Source organism: Telopea speciosissima, chromosome 8 (assembly GCF_018873765.1).
Source record: "Telopea speciosissima isolate NSW1024214 ecotype Mountain lineage chromosome 8, Tspe_v1, whole genome shotgun sequence".
Taxonomy (NCBI): Eukaryota; Viridiplantae; Streptophyta; class Magnoliopsida; order Proteales; family Proteaceae; genus Telopea; species Telopea speciosissima.
In genome coordinates this window covers 21120172-21144737 of record NC_057923.1, presented here as the reverse complement: position 1 = coordinate 21144737, position 24566 = coordinate 21120172, and the positions used below count along the sequence as shown (strand labels likewise).

General features: G+C 46.1%; 1 protein-coding gene and 2 long non-coding RNA genes across 3 annotated transcripts; 1 reads left to right on the top strand and 2 right to left on the bottom strand.

The window, feature by feature from the left end:
- Positions 1-2253: 2253 nt before the first annotated feature.
- Positions 2254-24286, bottom strand: LOC122671291. The gene is made up of 3 exons (XR_006334330.1): positions 23832-24286; positions 6023-6028; positions 2254-2264 (listed from the first exon to the last, which is right to left on the bottom strand). It is a non-coding gene; the product is annotated as an uncharacterized LOC122671291 (long non-coding RNA).
- LOC122671289 (leucine-rich repeat extensin-like protein 4) lies at positions 21075-24157 on the top strand. The gene is made up of 2 exons (XM_043868415.1): positions 21075-22743; positions 22849-24157. The coding sequence occupies exons 1-2, from the start codon at positions 21158-21160 to the stop codon at positions 23573-23575; spliced, it is 2313 nt and encodes a 770-aa protein (XP_043724350.1). The 5' UTR covers positions 21075-21157; the 3' UTR covers positions 23576-24157.
- Positions 22772-23223, bottom strand: LOC122671290. Its single transcript, XR_006334329.1, has 4 exons — positions 23184-23223; positions 23040-23102; positions 22956-22967; positions 22772-22889 (listed from the first exon to the last, which is right to left on the bottom strand). It is a non-coding gene; the product is annotated as an uncharacterized LOC122671290 (long non-coding RNA).
- Positions 24287-24566: the final 280 nt, after the last annotated feature.

Genomic DNA, 24566 nt, shown 5'->3' with positions numbered 1-24566 from the left:
TGAATACCACTAGGACTAAGATCCTGATGGAGGTCTACAATCGGGCCTGCTGCAGTGGCCCAGGCCAATGTTCTCAGAGCCCGAGGACAAAAACAAGAAGAAATACTACAAGTTCCACCGAGACGTCGGTCATGACACCGAAGACTACGGCCAGCAAAAGAGAGAGATCGAGGACGTGATCCAAAAGGGGCACCTCTGCAGATACGTCAAGGAGGACAGAAAGGATAATCCTCGAGGCCGAGACGGCACGGAGAGCGACCCTAAGAGGGATGATCGACCCAGAGGAAGAGATGAACAAGATAGCCGAGACGACCGGTGAGACGACCGAAGAGATAACAGAGGAACTGGTACCGAGGCCAACACCTCCAATGCCCCAGCTATCCTCACCATTCTGGGAGGCCCAGGACAGGAGTCATCCCGAAAAGCAAAGTCCAAAGCATAGTTCGTAGCTGTAGCGAAAGTACCCGAGAAGAAAGCACGAACTGAGCCAACAATTGCCTTCTCCAATGAAGACCTTGAGGGACTAAGATGGCCACACGATGATGCGGTCGTGGTTCAGGCAGTTATAGCCAATCGACCTGTGCACAGGATTCTGGTGGATACCAGGGCATCAGTAGACTTGTTGTTGTACGATGCCTACTTACAGTTCGGGTTCAAGCCAGGCACGCTAAAGCCCGAGATCGCACCCTTGTACAGGTTCACAGGAGCACCCACCCCGATCGAGGGGTCGATCGAACTCCTAATGACAGTGGGGACTCCCCCATGCCAAAAAACCATAAAGATCAACTTTATGGTAGTTTGGGTCACGGCAGCTTATAATGTCATACTAGGGAGGTCAAGTTTGAATGAGTTGGGGGCCGTGGTCTCCACTAAGCATCTGAAGGTCAAACTCTCTACCCCAAACGGCATAGGAGAGTGCCAAATCGAGCAGAAGAAAGCACGAGAATGCCATGCTGCCTTCCTGAAGTAAATTAAAGGCAACTGTAGAGGGACGGCCTTCACGGTAGAAGTCAATGACAACCGCAAGGGGGATCAGCGCTATCAGCTGGGCGAGCCGGTTGAAGAACTTGTTGAATTCCAATCGACGACCAAGACCCCACGAAGACTGTGAAAATTGGGGCCCTACTAAAAGAAGAAGAAGCGAGAGAGCTCGGGTCTTTCCTTTGAAAGAATGCTGATATATTCGCCTGGATGGCTACCGACATGCCAGGCATCCCACGCCACATAGCAGAGCACTCCCTGCACATGGACCCTACCAGAAAGACGATCCAACAAAGAGGAGAAGCTTCACCCCAAAGCGACAGGCCGCGATGAAGAAAGAGATAGAGAAGCTGAGAGCATCGGGCTTCATCCAAGAAGAACAATTCTCAACCTGGCTGGCTAATGTAGTGATGGTACCGAAGCCGAACGAAAAATGGTGGATGTGTGTAGATTACACCGACCTCAACAAAGCTTGCCCCAAAAATGAGTACCCTCTCCCCAGAATAGATCTCCTGATAGATGTAACGGTAGGACATGAAAGGTTGAGTTTCATGGACGCGTACTCAGGATATAATCAGATCTTGATGAAAGAAGGGGAAGAGAAGTACATGCCTTTTGGTCAGACCAGGAGAATTTTTGCTATCGGGTCATGCCCTTTGGCTTGAAGAATGCAGGGGCGACCTACCAGAGAATGGTCAATAAGATGTTCAAAGCCCAGATCGCCAAAAATATGGAGGTGTACGTAGATGACATGCTAGCAAAGAGCGTGCAGGTCAAGGACCACCTAACCGACCTCAATGAAGTATTTCAAGTACTGCGCGAGCACCATATGAAGCTGAACCCAGTGAAGTACGCCTTTGGAGTAGCAGGGGATTGAGGCCAACCCCGCCAAGATACGAGCTATACAGGAGATGAGCCCACCAAGAACGGTCCATGAAGTACAGAGGCTAAATGGAAGAATAGTGGCTCTTGCCAGATTTGTTTTGCGGTCGGGAGATAAGTGTCTACCCTTCTTCAAGACTCTAAAAAACTTGAGGGAGGTTAAAAACTTTGCCTAAACTGATGACAGTCAGAAGGCATTTGAAGATTTGAAGGAATACTTAGCCAACCTACCTCTACTGGCACGACCTGACCCAAAAGGGGAGCTGATGATTTACCTGGAAACACCGCCCGTGGCAATAAGGGCGACCTTGGTTAAAGAAGAGAATGGGTCACAAAAATCGGTCTACTACATCAGCCATGTCCTACTGGAAGCAGAAAGTCACTACCCGAAGATCGAGAAGCTCGCGTTCGCATTGGTCAAAGCAGCAAGAAAGCTAAGGCCCTATTTCCAAGCCTACCCTATCTCAGTAATGACCAATCAACCCTTAAAAGGGTATTGCATAAACCGGACGTTTCAGGAAGACTTATAGCATGGGCAGTGGAATTAAGCGAATACCAGATCAAGTACAAGCCACAGACAACAGTAAAGGGCCAAGCCCTGGCTGACTTCGTGGTCGAGTGTACACCGAGAGAGATTGAGCAAGACCTGGAAGAACGAGCTGATGAAGAGATCAAGCCTGAACCATCTTGGACCATGTTCGTGGACTGTTCGAGTAACTCAGGGGGCAGCGGAGCAGGATTCATACTAACAAGTCCAGAAGGCTTCAAAATATAGTTTGCGTTGCGTTTTGGATTCCCAGCATCCAATAACGAGGCCGAGTACGAAGCACTGATAGCAGGGCTAAAAATAGCCAAGGCCATCCAGGTCAAAAGGTTGGTGGTGAAAAGCGATTCATAGCTGGTCGTGAACCAGATGAACGATGATTACGGGGCAAAAGACGATCGAATGGCGGCATACTTAGCCAAAGCAAAAGAACTAATTGGGTCGTTCGAGGCAATCGAGATGCATAGAGTACCTAGGGACAAGAACCCCAAAGCTGACGTGCTCTCACGCCTCTTGAGCGAGGAATTAGCGTAGTTGGACGGGTCGGTGTACATTGAAAACTTATCTGAGCCATCCCTTCAAACTAGAGAGGTCGCATCGATCGAGGCTGAACCGAGCTGGATAAATCCCATTGTCGCCTACCTAAGGGATGATAGTTTGCCCGAAGATAGGACCGAGGCGATAAAGATAAGGGGACAAGCAGCGAGATACACCTTGATCGAAGGAGAATTGTATAAAAGGTCAGTGTCATCCTCATTGCTCAAGTATCTAACACCTAGTCATGCCCAGTACACCTTAGCAGAAGTACACAGGGGAATATGTGGCAGTCACATAGGAGGTCGTAATCTAGCCTACAAAGTACTCTGATTGGGTTTTTATTGGCCGAATATGTAGAAGGACACGATCCAGTATGTGAAGACGTGCGAGCAATGCCAGAAGTTCGCACCCATACCCCACCAACCAGCCACCGAGCTGACCTCAGTACTCAGCCCCATCCCATTTGCACTGTGGGGAATGGATATATTGGGCAACTTCACCTCGGCCTCTGGAGGAAGAAAGTATCTGGTCGTTGCGATAGATTACTTCACCAAATGGGTAGAAGCAGAGCCACTTGCAAAGATAACGCGACAATAGATGGAGAAATTCTTTAGAGACAAAATCATCTATCGGTTCGGGCTACCTAAGGTACTGGTAACAGACAATGGACTTCAGTTCAACAACCCAGAATTTTGAGGATTCTATGCGCGCTACCATATAGACCTAAGGACGGTGTCAGTATCATACCCACAAGCAAATGGCCAAGTGGAAGTCACCAACCGCACGATGCTGGCAGGGATAAAAAGAGGGTTGACCGAAGCAAAAGCAAAATGGGTAGACGAACTACTAAGTATCTTGTGGTCGCATCGAACTATTGTTCGAACGCCAACGGGGGAGAGCCCATTTCGGTTAACCTATGGAACAAAAGCCCTAGCACCGGTCGAGATACTAGTAGGGTCGTTGAGGAACCTTAGCTTCAATGAGAGAACATATCAGGACGGACTGAGGGAGAACCTAGACTTTCTAGACGAGGTAAGAGAAGACGCCTTGATGAGAAACAAAGCCTACCAACAAAGGATGGCTCGCTTCCACAACTCGAAAGTAAAGGAAAGAGTATTCAAAGTTAGAGACTTGGTGCTAAGGAAAACCAGCGCCTCACAACCTCAAAACTAAGGAAAATTGGACGCGAATTGGGAAGGTCCAGATGTGATCTCCAAGCAGATAAGGCCAGACACATATCGTTTGAAGACCCCAGGGGGCAACAAGATAACCCGACCGTGGAACTTAGATAATTTGAGAAAAAAATTTCAGTAAAGCTATTGTAAGAACGACCTCCTTCAATAAAGTTTATGGTTTGAGCAAAACATTTGTCCAATTTGGAGCTCTAAAAGACCAACCCCAAAGGGTCGGCACCAAAGCCCGATCTCTAAGATCGGCACGAAAGACCCTATGGGGCACTAAAGACCGACCTTGAGTGTTGGCACCAAAAGACCAACCCACACAAGCCCAATCTCTAAGATCGGCACGAAAGACCCTATGGGGCACTAAAGATCGACCTCGAGTGTTGGCACCAAAAGACCAACCCCAAAGGGTTGGCACCAAAGCCCGATCTCTGAGATCAGCACGAAAGACCCTACTGAGCACTAAAAACCGACCTCAAGAGGTCAGAATCAAAAGACCTACCCAACCCCGCAAACGTGTGAAGAGAATGACCTACAAAGTTGCAAAAGTAAGGAGATAATATTCATGACACCAAGGCTGAGAGCAAAAGACTTCTTCATTACGGGAGTCCAAATATTTACATTCAAAAAAAAAAAAAAAAAAAGAGAAAAGAGAAAGAAAAGGCAATACATAAAAAATAAAAAATAATAAAAAATGATATATCATGGGTCAGCTGGGGGATCTGCAAGGAGTAGCTCGTCAGAAGACTTGGCTGCCAGAGACTGGGCTAGAGGAACGAGCTCAGAAGGAGACTTACGTGGAGGAGGAACATAAAACTTGCACTTTTCAAAGTTATAGCCTGAAGTCTCGTCAAGGATGTAATCGACCGTGTCGCTCACGCCATAGTCGTAAGCCTCCTTGGTCTTTAGCTCTAGAAGCTCTTGCAGTTTTGCCGATTCCTTGAATTCCTCCATGGCCTCGGCCCGGATCTGGGCCTCCCTGGCCTTCTCCTGGGCCAGCTCTTCCTCCAAGGCCTTGATCCGCTTGGCCGCTACCACAGCTTTGCCCTCCAAAACATCCTTCCTATCAGTCAAAGTCTTGAGTGTCCCCTCATAGTCCTTGACCCTGGACTCTAGGTTGGAGTTATCCTTGATCAGATTCAGCCGGTGCGCATCCACTTCTAGGCGAGCTCGCCTCTCCTGATGATAGGGATTGTGGTAGACCTTCAGCTGGTGGAGGACTTCACTGGCCTTGGCTGTAAGCTATAAGACAGAAGGCACCATCAGACATTGGAGAAATAAATAAACGAAAAGGGAAATGCAAGTCATAAGGTCGCGAAATACTTACGATCGCGACGTCAGGGGCGAACGACAAGATGAGGTCCTCATCGCGCATGGACTGCACAGACTTGCAGTTCTTAGGAAGCACACCCTGGGTCACCCACTCACGTGCATCATTCGGGTCATCAAGGGCAGACTGCCCTCTTAGATCTCCTAGCACGGCATAACGTGGGAGCGCTTCCCCTTCGAGACCTCCCTGGCCCGATTGGCCAGGTACTCCTCCTCCAAGCTCTTGACCCCTGGCGGGAGAGGCCTCTTCAGCCACTTCTCGTGCTCGATGATGAGGACCTCTACCTCATCCTCCTTCTCCTTGCCCTTCTTCTTCTCTGGCTTCTTCCTTTTGCTAGGGTCAGGGCCTGAGATTGACCCCCAAGGAGACCTTGGTCCTTGGGTGGGGGGAGGGGAGCCGCACCACTAAAAGTAGTAAGGTCAGCTCGTGCCTTCTGGCCGCATTCCACGACGGACTTCCTGAGTGAGTTGCGGTTCACCTTGAAGTCCATTGTCAAAGAAATAGAGAGCAATCAGATATATATACAAAAAAAAATTTATGAATGAAGGAAGAACCAAGACTGAGGACTGAAGACTCTCACTCTGGGCCGAGCTCAAGCCATACTGGACCAGCAGACCCTCGTTCTTCAGTTTACGCATGTCGAAGGCCTCGCCATTTAAGCACAAGCTGAGAGACTCCCGATCGTACCAGCTCAGCTCAGGGATGAGGTTCACAGTCCTCAGCTGGATCTTCTCCCATTCTGCTTTGAAAGGATCCCCAGGTATCTGCCCAAAGAAAAAGCTTCCACTTCTTAGCAGACTGGGGCATGTGGCATATAAGCCGCACAACCTTCAATGACCCCTTCTAGCCGTGCAATGCCAAATAGTACCATTTGCCAGACGCCGTCTTCAACATGAAGAAATGGGCAAAAAGTGCCTAGGACGGCCTATGGTCGAGTTGGGCAAAAAAGAGGTAGAAGCCAAAAATTTACCTCCACGAGTTCGCCACCACCTGGCCTGGAGAAAGGGCGTAGTGGCGAAAGAGGTCCACCACGAAAGATCAAACTGGCAGACAGAGGCCGCAGATGAACACGACCTCGTACAGACACATAGTCCCCGGGGGTGGAGTATTCACCCTCTCCTCTGGTTTTGGTACCCAGGCACGTACCTCTTTGGGGAACCCGTACTGGTCCCTCAGAGCGGTTAAAGATCGCTCAGTCAGGGTACTCTTGTAAGAGTTAACCCCCATTACACCCTCTTTGAGGGCCTTGGAGGTAGAGTCGCTCCCCTCCTCCTCATCCAGGGCCTTACCACCATCGGTAGCCCGCTCCTCTAAATCTTGGGCAGGGGCTGGGATGCTCCCACTTGGAGGAACAGAAGAAGAACTGGCCAAATGGCTGTACTGGGCAGCAAATCGCTTGGACCCAAAAAGGGCAGAACCGCCGTCGTGGGTCTTCTTGAAACTCACTTCAGGGTCTGAGCCCCTGCTCATCCCAGAAACATCATCGGAGCCTCTACTGGGCTCCGGCCGAGCCCGGGAAGAAGATGAAAGCATGAGTGCAAAAAACTTACTAGGAAAAGAAATACACAGAAATAGGAAATGGAGCTCGCACGCTGAAGCAAAGGACGATCGAGTGAAGGGAGCAGCGCGAGCAGAAGAAACTAAAACTTGCTGAAGACATTAACAATACACAAACGAGAGCGCAAGAATGCAGAAGAACAAAGCAGCAGGAGGAAGATGAAAACCAGAAGACTCAGAGGCAGCAATAGGAAAGGTAAAGGAGCAGAGGGCCCAAAATTTATAACCAAGAGAAGAAGGAAAACCGCCAAGATCCGACGGTCGAGGGTAAAACCCATCAGAGGGCCAGAGGCGAGCGACAATGGGCATACTTGAGGCATCATAAAGATAGGCCACGCATCAGCCAGCAAGTGGAACACCGGAGGCAACAGAGCTCAAGCGACCGTAGCTTTGCCCTAGATACCATAATGCCCAGAGCCACATGTCGAAAGATGTATGGGACATCAAACGCCACCAAGTTCAAATGACGGTAGCCCTGATCGAGGTGCCATCATAACTCCCGAACGCGTCAATCAGGAGATGGAACGTCAAGTCGTCTCCCAACTGACAACCATCGCATCCGCACACGCAAGAGCAGACATCAGAACCCAAAATCAATTTGACTCCCTTGAGTGAGAATGCCCAGAGGAGTGGGGGGCTCGTGATATGTCTAGAAACATCAGCCAATCAAAAATTGACACGTGTATAAGGAATGAGCTGAGACCATGAAGGGCAGGCATGAGATGACCAGATTCATAAAGAGCGAGGTCTGGGTGAACATCAGACCTCACAAAGTGCACACACGAAGATAAAACTCGTGTCGTTGCAAAGAGTTGCCAGACTGACTCCCTTGCGAGGGTGACCTGACCCATATCGGGAGGGAATGACCTGAACACTTCACCCTGTTAACAGAAAGCTTGCCATGAACTACCGTGGCCTGAGATTATCGCCCATATGGCGCAAAGGGGATCAAGGGATCAACGCTATCCCTAAAATCACTCCTAAAATCTCTCACTCAATGCCAAGGACTCTATATTCATATTAGGGCATGATTTTGCCCACCATCATCTATAAATAATGGGGTAAAATCCTTTGATTATCATTATCTGTTGCTAAGAGTTCTGACTTAGGCATCAGAGTGGAGACACCGGCGTAGCCCGACCCTCTCTTGCTAGTTCTGTATTACAGGAACATGTCGTTCTGGTGTAGTTTTTGATGCAATAGTATTGATTTCTATTTTCAGAATGTGATCTCAAGAATCACCATCCTTGTATAGTCGGTGAAGTCTTGGAGGTTTGTATATATATACATTTAGTTAATGGAATGAAATATGCTAAGATTTTATTAATTCAATATGGTTATCAGAGCATCTACAGCTCCCACGAGTCCCCATTGATCCTGGCCTTCTTTTTTTCTTCTTTCATTTCTCCAATCTTCCAATGGCCAACGATGAAGCTTCTTCACTGGCTACCGGCATCACTTCAATTCTCCTTGTTGGCTCGCCTCTCTTACCTTCTCCTTCTCTTCCCAATGCCCATCACTACATCTCCATTAAATTAACATCAAAGAATTTGGTTTTTTTTATTTTGGACGACACAGTTTGAACCATTCCTTGATGGTCAAGAGTCAAGACCTCTTTGGACATCTCGATGGAACTAAATCGTGCCCGGAGGCACCCTTTGATGCTACTTCTCTTTGGCATCATCAGGACTCTCTAATCCGTAGTCTCTTTTAATCGCATCTCTCTCTGAGGAAGTTTTTCCATTGGTTGTTGGAAAACGAACAACTCTCTCTACGGCGTTCTCTTCTCCTTCTGAGAGCCGAATCATGCCTTTGAACATGGTCCTCCAAGACCTTCACCAAAAGGATGATGAAACTGTTTCTCAGTTATTGTAATGTGCTAAGTCTATTGCCATCGAGCTTAATGCTCCCAGAGAAATTCTCCGTCCCACTACATTCAACATGCATATTTTTTGCGGCCTGAAATCCGACTTCAAGGCCATGGTCTTGATGAAGTTATGTGAGAGAGATTGAGAAACAAAGAGGAAAAGAACAGACACAAAGAGAATTATTGTGGTTCAGTCTTGGATAGACCTACGTCCACAGTCAAGGAAATCTTTCTTATCTCTTCTTCCTTGTGTGACAATCCTTATATAAGGATATTGAAAAATTCTTTACAGAAATAGGATATTGAATTAAGGAAACAACCTTGCTGTTATTCTCTTGATTATCCTTTTGATTGAGACCCCAATTGCTATGATTGATACCATTTCTATAATCGTTGAGATGATTAGCATGATTGTCTTGATTGATAATCTTATCTGGTTGATTGATTTCTTTCCCATCTTTAGATGATATGAGAATCTCTTGAACCAGCTGGTTACTAGATGATGACTTAGAATCTATGTCTTTAACACACCCCCTCAAACTCAAGGGGGGTGGCAACACCTTGAGGTTGACCATAAGAAGCCGAAATCGCTGAGAAAACAAGGCCTTTGTGAAGATGCCAGCCAGTTGGTCCTTGGTGGATATAAATTTGACTATCAAATGGCCCTTAGCAATCTTATCTCGAACAAAATGGAAGTCTATTTCAATGTGTTTGGTACGCGCATGAAATATCGGGTTGGCAGTCAGGTATGTGGCGCCAACATTATCGCACCATAGCACAGGAGCACTTGGAAGATAAATGTGCAACTCTTTTAAGAGGGACTGGATCCAGGTGAGTTCTGCAGCAGTGTTTGCCAAAGCACGGTATTCTGACTCAGTGCTAGAGCGGGCTACAATAGCCTGCTTCCTTGAGCTCCATGAAATAAGATTTTGACCCAAAAATATGGTGAACCCACCTTGAGATTGATGATCATCATGGCAGCCGGCCCAGTCAGCATCGGAGAAAGCACTTAGTGTAAGTGGTGACTGTTTGTCAAAATGAATGCCATGTGACATAGTTCCTTTAAGATAACGAAGGATCTGTTTTACTACAGCCCAGTGGTCGATGGTTGGTCTCTGCATGTACTGACAAACTTTTTTGACTGCAAACTGTATTTCAGGATGGGTCAGAGTGGCGTACTGTAAAGCCCCATCTGTACTTCGGTACAAAGTCGGATCCTCTATAGGGCTACCATTGTACTTGGAGAGAACCATCGTAGGAGTGATTGGTGTGGAAACCGGTTTGCAATCACTCATCTGAGTTCGTTCAAGCAAATCAGTAATGTACTGGCCTTGATGAAGATATAAACCATGAGGTGTGGGTTCGACACTAATTCCCAGAAAATAATGTAACAGTCCCATATCTATTACAACAAAAGGTCCTTTCATCTTGGTCAAGAAAAGATTAAGCAAAGCATCACTACTGCTAGTTAAGATTATGTCATCAGCATATATGAGAATAAAAATGTTTTCAGCCCCATTGTGGTAGGTAAATAGAGATGTGCCAATTTTGGAACCTTAAAAGCCATTAGCTAGAAGGAATGAACTCAGCCTATCAAACCATGCACGTGACGCTTGCTTTAACCCGTATAAAGACTTGTGAAGTTTGCAAACATATTATGGGAGAAGTGGATCTTGGAACGCTGGTGGTTAAGTCATGTACACTGTTTCATTCAAGACACCATGCAAGAAAGCATTCTGAATGTCGATCTAGAGTATCGGCCAAGATCGAGATAAGGCGATGCAGAGGAACATCCAGATTGTTGTTGGCTTGATAACTGGACTAAAAGTTTCAGTGTAATCGATTCCTTCCTATTGGTTATATCCCTTAGCGACTAATCGGGCCTTGTAGCGTTCAATCGACCCATTTGCCTTTCATTTTATTCGAAATACCCACTTGCATCTGACAACATTGTGGGAAGCGAGACGTGGAACAAGGATCCAAGTTCCATTGTGGAGCAAAGCATTAAACTCCTTGTCCATGGCCTGTCGACATTGAGGATATTTATTTACAACCGTAAAACTGGTGGGTTCAATAGAGAGAGGCCGTGTATCAGCCAAAAATAACTTGGGTCGCCGAGTGCCATCCTTTGTATGAGTTATCATCAGATGGATGTTTGTGGAAGGCTGGTCCATAGGGAGATCCACCATTAATTCAATAGAGGGCAGAGATTCAGCTATGGAATTTGGACTGGCATTGGATGTTGGAGATGGAGCCGAATTAGGCACTGGTGATTACAAAACTGGTGATGTAGAGACCAAGGGCCTGTTCATAGATGGCAATAGAGAATTTCCATTTTGCAATATCGGCTCTGGTGTAGCCTCAGGCATTCGAGGTGCAGCCAAAGAAGGCACTAAACCACCCATTGAGGTGGATGAAGATAGCCAAGTGGCTATAGGTGGCGGTCCAAGAAGTGATGGTTGGGACGGCCTTTGACAAGGTTCTAAAGAAGGGTGACCCCAAAAGCGAAAGCGGTCCTCATAAAAAATTACATGGCGTGAGATAATCATCTTCCCACTTTTATGGTTATAGCACTTGTAGCCACGGTGTCGCGAACTATAGCCAAGAAAATTATGCATCTGTGATCTGTAGTCCATTTTGTGAGCATTAAATGGGCGAAGTAGAGGGTAACAAGCCCAACCGAAAACTCTCAACTGGTCATAACTCGGATGGGTGCCAAAAAGTTTATAGAGAGGAGAGACACCCTGAAGCACTGGCGTTGGTAGCCTATTAATTAGGAAAACTGCTGTTTCAAAGGCATGGGGCCAAAATTCATATGGAACTGATCCGTGGGCATGTAATGACAACCCTGTTTCAACAATATGTCGATGGTGGCGCTCAATGGCCCCATTTTGTTCATGTGTGTGGGGGGCACAAGAGACGATGCTCAATCTCATTTTGAGAGAGGTAGGTAGACACGGGGCGATATTCCCCACCCCAATCAGTATGGAGGCGTTTGATGCACCGGTCAACCAAATTCTCAACGAGAGCCTAGAATCTCTAAAAGATAATCAAAACTTCAGATTTCATAGTCAATGGAAATAACCATAAAAAATTGCTATAGGCGTCTAGGAAGCTTATATAGTATCGATACCCATCAGTAGAGGCTATGGCAGAAGACCCCCATACGTCTGAATATATTAAATCAAGAGGGGCAATAGATTTAGAATTTGATAATTTAAATGACAATTTATGACTTTTGCCCATTTGATAGGCTTCACAAACATTAAAAAATTTATTTGATGAAACAGGCAAATTAAACTGAGATGTAACTTGAGTAACAGTTCTTAATGTCGGGTGGCCCATTTGACTTTTTCAGCATCCTTCTATAAGGATTGTCACACAAGGAAGAAGAGATAAGAAAGATTTCCTTGACTGTGGACGTAGGTCTATCCAAGACTGAACCACAATAATTCTCTTTATGTCTTTTCTTTTCCTCTCTGTTTCTCAATCTCTCTCATGTTACTTCATCATGGTATCCATAGTTCAAGATGTTATTGGGAACTCTTCTTCCTCCACACTGCTTCTTGACCCTCCCACCACTACCCATGGATTCCCATCTCTCAATAACTTTCTCTCAATCAAACATATTGATTCCAACTTTCTGCTTTGGAGGTCGCAGCTTATTCCTCTCTTGAAGAGTTACAACTTGTATGACATCGTGACAGGAGCTTCTGTATGCCCTCTGTCCACTCTGTTGGCCGCTGATTCTGCCGCTGCAACTGAGCTCACTCCTAACCCTGCCTATCTTCAATAAGTTCAGCAGGACCAGCTTCTCATGTGCTGGTTGATAGCTTCTCTGACTGAAATGGCCCATGCCCAGATTGTGGGCTGCTCTACCTCTTGAGAGGTACGGTCTACCATTGAGCGATTGAACTCAACTTCCTATACAGCGCGTATTCTCCAACTTCGCCTCCAGCTTCAGAACCTTCGTCGTGGTGGTTCTTCCATCCATGATTATTTGTTGAGGGCGAAAACCATTGCCGATTAACTCGCTACCGATAGGCCCATTTCGGATGAGGACCTATGTCTCTATGCCCTTAATGGCTTAGGGATAGAGTATGCTGCTTTCGTTACATCTATATCTACCCGTGATGTGCCAGTTCCCTATACTGATCTTAGGGGCATGTTACTTACCCAAGAAATCAGACTTTAGGCTGAAATTCCTTCTCTTGATGTTTCCATACCAGTGGCAAATTAGGCCAGCTATAATCGTGGTGGGCTTTTTTCTCGCAACCCCAATCACACTCAGGGTCATTTTGGCAATAGATGACGTTCCCCATGTGGACGTTCTTCTGGTTATCGCCCACAAGGAGCGTCTGTTGCTCCCAATCTTGGTTCTAACCATAAGCAAGGTAACTCGCTTTCATGTCAGCCTTGTGGACATGGTGGTCACAAAGCTCTTGATTGTAGGCAACAATTTAATCACTTCTTCCACAATGGGTTCATTTCACCACCTTCGATCAATGTTTTTGATTTTTCGAATGGAGATAATCGGTGGTTCCCCGACTCAGGTGCTTCTCACCATCTCACTGCAAACTTAGACAATCTCCACAGCTTGCAGCCCTATCATGGAACTGATCAAGTGCAGATTGCAAATGGTTCTGAACTGCCAATATCCAACACTGGTAATGCAATCATTCTCAACCAATCTAAGCCTTTATTTCTCAATAATGTTTTGCATGTTCCTGGTGTTACTAAGAATCTATACCATTAATAGGTCTTTTCTCTCCTCACCCGTACAGATCCCATTAAGTATGATGATCTTCATACCATGCTTCTCAGCCATGAGTTCCTAAATGGTGCCTCCATGACCAAGCTTGTCGTTAATGATGTGCCCTCTACTGCTTCTTCCCCTTCTGTGAATACCATGCAACGCAACACTGGTTCTATAGATACCAACCCCTCCTCCTCCACTTGGGGTGGTCGTGGCGGTTGTGGTGGTCATGGCCGCAGCGGACAGGGTCGTGGTAGATTTCCTGGCCAGACCTTGGGCCATTTTTGGTGTACCATCTGCCGTCGAACAAATTACAACACAGATAGGTGTTTCTATTGTCAGCAGGCCGGTTATCCTTCAACCCCATCTCTCAATTACATACCCTGGTCCATTTCCCACAACCCATTACACTTACCAGACCTCCACCTCCTCATATGGCCATCCCAACCCACCCCTCTTACCAACACCTCATCCTTCCCACGTTGTACCATGGTATCCTGATAAGGGTGCCACCCATCATGTTACCCTAGATCTAAACTAGCTTTTTCAGCATGATGAGTACATTGGTGCCAACCAACTTCATGTTGGTAATGGTAAGGGCTTACTAATCTCCCATCTTTGTTACACTTCATTACCTTCTTCATCTTTTTTTTTTTAACCCCGAATATTATTTGGGACCCGGGGAGGCCCCTAAGATTTTATTATGAAAGTGGAAATAAGACCAAATACAAGGGGGGGGGGGACATAGCTGCCTTACCCCAACCCAAGGGAGAACAAAAAACCTCTCAAGCACTAAAAAATAAGACTTAAGGCCTTTACAACAGAGAAACAAACAAAAAAAAAGCCTATTTCCTTCTTCATCTGATTGTCCATTTCATTTGCATAATGTTTTACATGTTCCATCTATTTCTAAACGCTTACTTTCTGTTAACCAATTTACCTGTGACAATAATATTTTCTTTGAGTTTCACCCATCTCATTTTCTTGTGAAGGATCAGGTCACCAAGTCTACACTGCTGTCCAGACCGAGTAAAGGGGGCCTCTATGAACTTGCTTCGTCAACTTCTCCGTCTGTCAACACTGCTATCTGCACTTCTCCTGACTTATGGCATTATTGCCTGGGTCATCCCCATGCCCGTCTTCTTCACCAAATGCTACGCTTTAATAATTTACACTGTCAGTCCTCTAGTTTTAGTTCTTTATGTATTGTTTGCCAATTAGGCAAAGCGCATCATCTCTCTTTACCCATTACTAGTAGTCATAATCTTTTTCCTTTAGATCTCATTCATAGTGATGTTTGGGGCCCTTCCCCAACACCATCATGTACTGGACATCGATATTATGTAATTTTTGTGGATGATAATACTAAGTTCATTTTGTTTTACCCTTTTGTGCACAAATTTGAAGTTTTTACTACCTTTCTTCAATTTCAATCTCTTGTTGAGCGTCTTTTTGAAAGAAAAATTAAGGCAATTCAAACTGACTGGGGGGTGAATTTTGTACACTTCCCCCCTTCTTCGATAAACATGGTATCTCTCATCGTCTCTCTGATCCACACACCCATTAGCAACAAGGGGCGGTTGAGCGTCGTCATCGCCATATTGTGGAAACTGGAATCATCCTCCTTATTCATGTGTCAGTTCCCCAAATTTACTGGCATTTTGCATTTGAAAATGCTGTTTTTCGTGTCAATAGGATGCCCTCTTCTACCTCTAATGAGGTTTCTCCTTTTCAATTGGGTTTTCATAAAGTTTTAGATTATTCTTTTCTCCGTATGTTTGGCTGTCTTTGCTTCCCATATTTGCACCCATATAATAAACATAAATTGGAATTTCGCTCTTCTCCCTGTGTATTTCTCAGGTATAGTCCATCTCATACCAGGTACGATTGTTTTGATCCTGCCACCAGTCGTTTTTATGTTGCTCGTCATGTCAAGTTTGATTAGGCCTCCTTCCCTTTTTCCAAATCGATTTTGGGACCTTCCCCTCTCGCATCACCATCCTAGTCTATTCCCTGGGTGAGGTCCCAAAATCGATTTGGAAAAAAGGAAGGAGGCCTAATAAAACTTGACATGACGAGCACAACATCACCATCCTTGTCCATTCCCTGGGTAAGTGTCCCTTTGCATGTTAATCCGCCCTTGGCTCCTCTTCTCGGTGTGCCCTTACCACAGACCTCCCCTCTATCATCTCTGGCTAGTTCGCCAACCCCTAACCCAACACCTGACCCAATCCCTTTGGCGGAACCACTACCCTCCCCAACTGGCTCACCTATTTCTCCACCACCGCGGACACACTCAGTTCGTGAACTATATGATTCCCTACCACCTGTAGTCCCTCCTCCCCACCCCATGGACCTTAGGCTCGGTCCCCGTGCTTTGCATGTTACTAACATCGATGTTGTGTTTGTTGAGCCGACTTGTTTTTCACAAACTGTCAAGAGTGTTGAATGATGGGTTGCCATGTCTAACGAGTTCAATGCCCTGATTAGGAATGGCACTTGGTCCATGGTTCCTAAGACACCCACCATGAATTTAATCAGGTGTAAGTGGGTGTTTCACATTAAAAGAAAGATCGATGGTAGTTTAGAGCATTATAAGGTGCGTTTGGTAGCTAAGGGCTTTCATCAGCAACATGGCCTTGATTACAGTGAGACGTTCAGCCCTGTGGTTAAACCTACCACAATTCGCAGTTTTCTTTCCATTGCTGTTTCCCAGGGCTGGCCCATTCGCCAGTTGGATGTTCACAATGCATTTTTACATGGGTAGTTACAAGAGGAGGTTTATATGTCACAACCCCCTGGTTTTGTTGATTCGGCATACCCTAATCATGTATGCAAACTATATCGCTTCCTCTAAGGTCTCAAGTAGGAACCAAGGGCCTGGTTTCATCGCCTGTCAGATTTTCTCATTCAGCTCGATTTTATTGATTCCAAGACTGACACCTCTCTGTTTATTCGTCGTCAAGGTGCTACTGTAAGCTATGTTTTAATTTATATTGATGACATACTTGTTACTAGCAGTGATCCAGCTACGGTCCTCTTCTCTTCTCCACTAGTTATCTAGAGAGTTCTCAATCAAGGATCTTGGTGATCTTCATTTCTTCTTGGGCATTGCGGCACTCCAACATTCCAATGGTATTATTCTTTTTCAGTCGTGCTATATTTTTTATTTACTCAAGCGAGCAGGCATGAGCAACTATAAACCTATTCAAACGCCCATGGCTAATTCAATCAAGGCTACTGATCCAGGGGGTGCCCCAATGCCCAACCTAACCGACTATAGGTCTATTGTTGGCGCCCTTCAATATGTTACATAGACTCGCCCAGATGTCGCTTTTGCGGTGAACAGGGCTTTTCAATTCATGCACTCACCCACAGTTGAACATTGGCAGCTTGTCAAAAGAATTCTTCGATATCTCAAAAGCACATGCACCCATGGTCTGTTAATTGAGCGCTCCCCGTCTTGCTCCTTATAGGCTTTTTTTTATGCGGATTGGGCTGGTGATGCCCTTGACTGGAAATCCACGGGTGGATTCGCTATTTTTTTTGTCCTAATCTTATTTCGTGGACCTCCAGAAAGCAAAGGATAGTTGTTTGATCCTCCACTGAGGCCGAATACAAGGCCTTTGCTAATGCATCTGCTGAATTAATTTGGTTGGAATCACTTTTTACAGAACTTGGGTACCCACTTTCTGGCCCGCCAATTCTTTGGTATGACAATATCGAACCTACTTATTTATCGGCCAATCCGGTATTTCATGCCCTACGAAGCATGAGGAAATTGATTTTCACTTTGTTCGTGATCGAATTGCAAAGAAGTAGGTCCAAGACGAATTCATCTCCACCAAAGATCAACTGGCGGATACATTTACCAAACCACTGGGGACGGCTAGGTTTCAATTCTTACGCGACAAGTTGAAGATTTGCGTGCCGGAATCTCCACCTTGAGGATAAAGATGGACCAACAAATAGTGTGGGGCCAGAGGACGAGAGCAAAGAAGAACAGGATGTGGAAGGGGTAGATGAAGGCGAAGATGGTGAGGGTAGAACTGAAATGGGTGAGGAGTGAGGACGGGCCAAATGGGGCTACAGGAAAAAGAGAGCAAAGAGCATTAACGAGTCCCTAGGGGTCAGAAGTGGGTTCTACTAAGTGGCGAGGTGGAGGGATTGTAGGATTATCACTACCATCGCTTGACTCAGGCGTACCAAACAAGGGGTCACTACTTGAAGAAGGGGTGCACCAAGTAGCGAGAGTAGGGAGGGGGTGTGACACTTAGCATGGAAAGGGAGGGGAGGCCATGTGGTAGGGGAGTAGATGGAGGTGAGGTGGTAATGTTATCCACAAGTGGTGAGGGCAGTGGGGGGTTGGTCATGTCCTTAGGTGGCATGGAAAGAGTTGGTGCGAAGTGGCATCGTAAGGGAGGGAGTGTGCCACTTGTCATGGGAGTAGGGAGTAGGGGTGGAAGGAAAGGGTGGGGGATGGCACAAGCCTCCATACGGAGGCGATGGAGCTTGAAGGTGATTGACGATGCCGAGTGGGAGAAACTAGCATCCATGGGCATAAGGAGCTCTGCGAATCACTAAGTAGGAGAGAGGTTGGAGGCAAGGAACTGAAAGGCGAGGAGAGTTGGGGGGATGCCGACTTGTGGTGGCCCATACGACCACAATGATAGCACAGGGAAGTAAGGCTTTCATGTTCAAAATGTTGTCATTGACAAACAAGTATAACCCGAGGTATAGTACAAGGTGTTGGAAATGATAGATTTCAATATAAACTCTTGCATAACGTCCTTGAGTAATATTCTTCGCAGTATAAGCGGCCTTCAGAGACTTGCCAAGCACATGCCCCAAACAAAAAGTATCTCATGGTCATAAAATCCCATGGGGAGTTTGTGAAATCTCACCCAGAGAACAAATGTGTGTAGTAGTAACTTGAGAAGGCCGAAATTCGGTTTCCAATAGCAAAGAGAGAGAAAACAGTCATTGACTGACTACCTAGGCCTCCAAATAGAACCTTGTAATAGTCCTCAGTGACAAGAAAATTTAAACGCATAATAACTGTTGCCTAGATTAATGATTTGCAATGACTGTTGTAGTTTCCATTGAGCTTGTAGACGAGATTTCAACAACAGGAAAGGAAGAGTCAAGCCCAACAGTTTCCTGATGAGGCTAAGGTGCCAAAGTATTGAAGTTCTGGGTCAATTTCGCCTTTCCATGAGGGCACGATAGTCATTTTGCTGCGTCCCCTATGCCTAAGCATAGGGGCAGCACATCGCACACACCCAAATAGTTTTCTTTCGCAAATAATAATAATCAACAAAGTGTGATTTTGACTTTTGAATGTGAATCATGAATTATGATATGATTCTTCTACAAGCAAAGCATATTTGTATTAATAATTTGTGTATCCTTATGCAATGAATTTTATGTGTCATTAGCATTACACTTTCATTATTAACATTACAAAACTTGGATAATGATTTCTATGTTTTGCAAGACTAATCATATTTATAGGATTCCTATATTGACCTAGTGGAGGCATTTTAGTCATTTCAATTACAAGTTTTTTTTTTTTTTTTTCAATGAAAGATTTGGATTGAGAGCTGGACAACAAGGTTTTAAGAATTGGTATCGGATCAGCTGATACATATTAGTATTGACCATGGTCGAGATCGATACCTGATTGATACAGAAATAGGCTGACGATAGGAATGTGGAATTTTTTAACCAAAAAACAGTGTTTTGATTCAGTATCAAACTGATACAAACCGATATGACTGATTCGTATCGATAATTCGATATCAGTATCGGTTATGCTGGCCATTCATAGAGGTTCCGATACAGTGGACTAAATCTTTGCTGGACAAAGCGGCAAAGCCTATTGATTATTGTATTGGTTTTTGGTAAGGTGCTGAAATAAATAATATTAAATTTTTGGAATTTTTTTCCTCGTTACTCAATCTGAACCTAAGAGGTGAGACGAGAGGAGACCAGGAGCAAGAATGCGAGAAACCGGCATCTTAGGTTGAAACTGAAACGTGGCGGTCAACCAAAGCGAGAGCGTCTTTTAACAGTTTCCACGTTACCGGTTAATTTCGCAAGTATGTATGCCTGGCCTTGGCTGTCTCACTCCTTTTCCCCATGCACGTGGGCCCCATCCCGTTCCGTTACCCTTTCCTGTCTCCTAGCGAGAGCTAGCGAAATTTTTAGTCTACTGTCTACGTCAGCAAAGCAGAAAGACACGCGGGAACATGCAGATGGTCTCTATATGAACGCCACGTGGAACTCATGATGAAGATGTCTCTATATGAACGCCACGTGGAACTCCATGACGTTACAGTTACCTTTGCCAACTGTTTTTAGGCTTTTTCTATGGCCTCCGTGGCAAAGACCATACACCATACAATTATACAAAAACAGGTGAAGTCCTAGTCTGCAACGCTAGCGTTACAATTTCCAGCAAGAAAAGCGTTTATAGGTTTTGTAAAAGAACATGTAAATACTAAAATACCCTTGGCTTGGTGACTTGGTGGAGACGTTGTGAAATCACGGGGACGCGGTGTATCACAAAAGCTCCTCGGTGCCGACGATACAGCCGTGCAAGACGTGACACGTGGGCCCACTCACATGCCCTCTATGATGTCGCTTTCACAGATGGAGCGAGAGAGAGAGAGACGCGGGACCCATTTCAGCTCCTCCCTTATTCGCCTTTCAGATACAAACATGGGCAACATCATCATCATCAACTCCCATGTCCCGATCTTATGCATGTCCATACATGTTTTCACATCTCCATCCATCCATACGTGGGGCCCATTCCTAGTACGGTTAGAAAAAAGATTGTCCTCATGTAGTACCCCTCATAAATCATAATCCCTGTTCATTTATTCAGTCGCATCCAGAATTACCAAATTACCCTTTACAGGAATCCCGGAGGAATTTCCGCCGATTCTAAAGTTGAAAAAGTGAGAGAAATTTGAATAAGGGCAGTTCGGTAAAATCATTGACTAATAAGTAGTGGAACCGCACTCACTTTCAAAGTCGTGCGAGACAAAAACAACTCCACTCCTCAAAGTATCGCGAGATTAACCGGTTCTAGTCGCCGGCAAACACTCGCCGTTATCGGCCGCCGCCGACCATTTTTTTTAAAGGCTTTTATAACAAAACGATTTAGGGTTTAGTTTATTTGAGTTTGGAAATTCTAAAACGTGTGGGGTTGGATGGGAATGAGATTCGAAGCCAATAATAAAGTCAGCTTTCTGGAGAGAGAAAATAATGTAAAGAGGAGTAGATAGATAATAAGAGGCGAAGGGAAGAAGAAGAAGGATCTGGTGGGGTTTGAGCTGTGAGTTAGCTGTCTTTGATGTTTATCTCACATTCTCCAAAATCTCTCCTCTCTCTCTCTCTCTTCTCTCCACTGCTCTGAGGCTCTGAGAAAAGAAAAAAATAAAAAAAAAGAGAGAAGAGGAGCTGAAAAAGAGAAGGAGACAAAGGAAGAAAAGCATCAAATGTTCAGTGTGAGATGAAGAAGCAGAGCTACCAATACTTGGATCTGCAACTAGATTTCCTTCTATTCTTCTTCCTGTTGTTTGTTTCGTCTTCTTCTGCTTCTTTAGCGAAAGAAGGTGAAGATGTCTTCTTTTCTAACAATGGCGGACTTACGGACTCCGAAGCCATGTACATCAGGCAACGGCAACTCTTGTACTATAGAGACGAGTTTGGTGATAGAGGAGAGAATGTCACGGTCGATCCTTCGCTTGTCTTCGAGAACCCTAGGCTTAAGAACGCCTACATTGCCTTGCAAGCATGGAAGGAAGCTATTCTCTCCGATCCTCTCAATCTGACTGCTAACTGGGTCGGATCTAATGTCTGCAACTACACTGGAGTCTACTGTTCAAAAGCTCTCGATAATCGACGGATCCGAACCGTCGCCGGCATTGATCTCAACCATGGCGACATTGCTGGTTACCTTCCGGAGGAGCTAGGGTTGCTCACAGATCTCGCGTTATTCCATATCAACTCCAATCGCTTCTGTGGCACTGTGCCTCACAAGTTCGTCAAGCTTAAGCTTCTGTATGAGCTGGATCTCAGTAACAATCGCTTTGCTGGCAAGTTCCCTCAGGTTGTTCTCAAATTGCCCACGCTCAAATATCTCGATCTGAGATTCAATGAGTTTGAAGGCACTGTCCCCAAAGAGCTCTTCGACAAGGATCTTGACGCCATTTTTATTAATGACAATCGGTTTCACTTCGATCTGCCGGACAATTTTGGCAACTCTCCGGTTTCTGTGATTGTTCTTGCAAATAACAAGTTTCATGGATGTGTCCCTTCGAGCTTGGGCAACATGACGAACTTGAATGAAATTATCATGTTGAACAACGGCTTCCGATCGTGTTTGCCTTCGGAGATCGGATTTTTGACGAATTTGACTGTGTTCGATGTGAGCTTCAATAAGCTAATGGGACCATTGCCTGATAGCATTGGGAACATGGTGAGCTTGGAGCAGCTGGATGTGGCTCACAACATGTTCTCGGGTACGATTCCTGGGAGTATCTGTTCGCTTCCGAATCTGCAGAACTTCACCTACTCTTACAACTTCTTCACGGGCGAACCTCCATCGTGCCTGAGACTTCCTGAATATGACGATCAAAAGAATTGCTTGCCAGCGAGGCCAAACCAGAGGTCAGCCGCGCAATGTAAGTTGTTCTTGTCTCGTCCTGTGCATTGTAGTGCTTTCAGATGTGCTCCTTTTGTTCCTTCTTTGCCATCTCCGCCTCCACCCTCACCTCCCATTCCTGTGCCATCTCCGCCGGTTAAGTCACCTCCATCGCCGGTTTTCTCACCTCCTCCGCCAGTATTTACCCCTCCATCTCCGTCTCCACCACCTCCGCCTCCACCACCTTTGAGCTCGCCTCCCCCACCGCCGCCGCCTGTTTTCTCACCACCACCACCAGTCTACTCTCCTCCACCCCCGCCACCTTCTCCGCCACCACCTGTTTACTCTCCACGTCCTCCACCACCTTCCCCACCTCCACCTTCGCCACCACCTCCTCCGCCATCGCCACCACCACCATCCCCTACACCACCTCCTCCGTCTCCGCCACCACCTTCCCCTCCGCCACCATCTCCGCCACCACCATCCCCTTCACCACCTCCTCCGTCTCCACCATACTGTGTTCGATCATCACCTCCACCTCCAGTTTACTGCGTTCGATCTCCACCGCCGCCTTGTGTTCGGCCTCCACCACCTCTACCTCCTAATTCACTTCCTCCTCCGCCACATTCACCGCCCCCTCCCCATTCACCACCACCTCCGCCACCGTCACCGCCTCCTCCCCCTTCACCACCACCTCCGCCACCTTCACCCCCTCCTCCCCCTTCACCACCACCTCCGCCACCTTCACCGCCTCCTCCCCATTCACCACCGCCTCCGCCGCCTTCACCGCCTCCTCCCCATTCACCACCACCTCCGCCACCTTCGCCACCTCCTCCTCCTTCACCATCACCACCTCCACCTTCGCCACCTCCTCCTCCTTCACCATCACCACCTCCACATTCGCCACCTCCTCCCCCTTCACCTCCTCCACCACATTCGCCACCTCCTCCCCATTACTATTCCCCACCTCCACCACCCAATTCACCTCCACCACCACCTCCATGCATAGAACCACCACCTCCTCCATGTATAGAGCCCCCACCCCCACCCCCATGCATAGAACCGCCCCCACCACCACCACCCTCACCGTCTCCAATTCACTACTTGCCACCTCCATCTCCATCACCACCACCACCTACGCCACCAATTCACCATGCTTCCCCGCCTCCTCCTGTTCCTTGTGAAAACTCTCCATCGCCATCTCCTGCACCGGAATATGAGGGCCCGATGCCACCAATTAATGGAGTTTCATACGCATCTCCACCACCACCTCCCTACTATTGATTCTTTTGAGATTTTCTTCTTACATTCCCTCCTTGAAAGAAAGAAAAGAAAAACAATGTTTCAGTCTTCTTGGCTGTTGTTAGATTCTTCTTCCTCTTCTTTTACTTCTTCTCTGTCTACACTTGCTATTGCTGGTTGGGCGAGCCTAGTCGCCGGAGGAAGAATGCAGAATATAATTCCTGCAATCAGATGGGTTCGAGCAATATATGTTATGTTTAATATTGGAGGAATTACATTTGTGGAGGAAGAAGAGAACAGAGGAGATAGACAAGGGGGACAGAAGGAGAAAGTCTCTCCATATTTGTTTTAATTGTTATGGATATTTGAGTTGTGAATAAATTGGTAGAAAGAGAATTAGATTTCAGCGAAATATATGTATAGGGTTGAGATTCATGAAAAATGTTAGGCAGGATCTGAAAGGCAGTGGCACTTCTGTTCTTCCTCCTGCTGCTGCTGCTGCTGCTTTGTGGGTTTTTTCATTATTGTCCTTTTTTTTTGGGTTCTTCTTTATCATACTTCATTTCTTTTAATTTTCCAATTTATAGTATCATGAATATTATCAGTTACTGATATTCATTTTCAGACCACTATATCTTCAATTCTTTGTTCAGTCGTTTTGGGTTATACAGATGAGAGATTGAAAGAAACAGGTCCATCAATTGTGAATTCTTGTGGGGTTTTTAATCTTTTGATTCCCTTAAAATTTCTTGCGGATAAGAACATCAACTCCCCCCCCCCCCCCTTTTCCCCCTCTTCTGTAATGGCGGATTGGGGAAGAAAGGAGCATGAACGGTGGTGAACCCCTGCTTCTCTGAAAGGAGACTTGAGAGTAGGGAAACCACCCTACCCTGTATTGAGAAAAAGCCAAAAAGCAGTGTCCCTACTCTCCCTCCAATTCCCATACGACTGTAAAGCCCAAAGTTTAGCAGAGGCAGCTGATTTTCTGAATTAATGTCTTCCATGGTGAGGCATTACTCAGGCTCTAACAGAT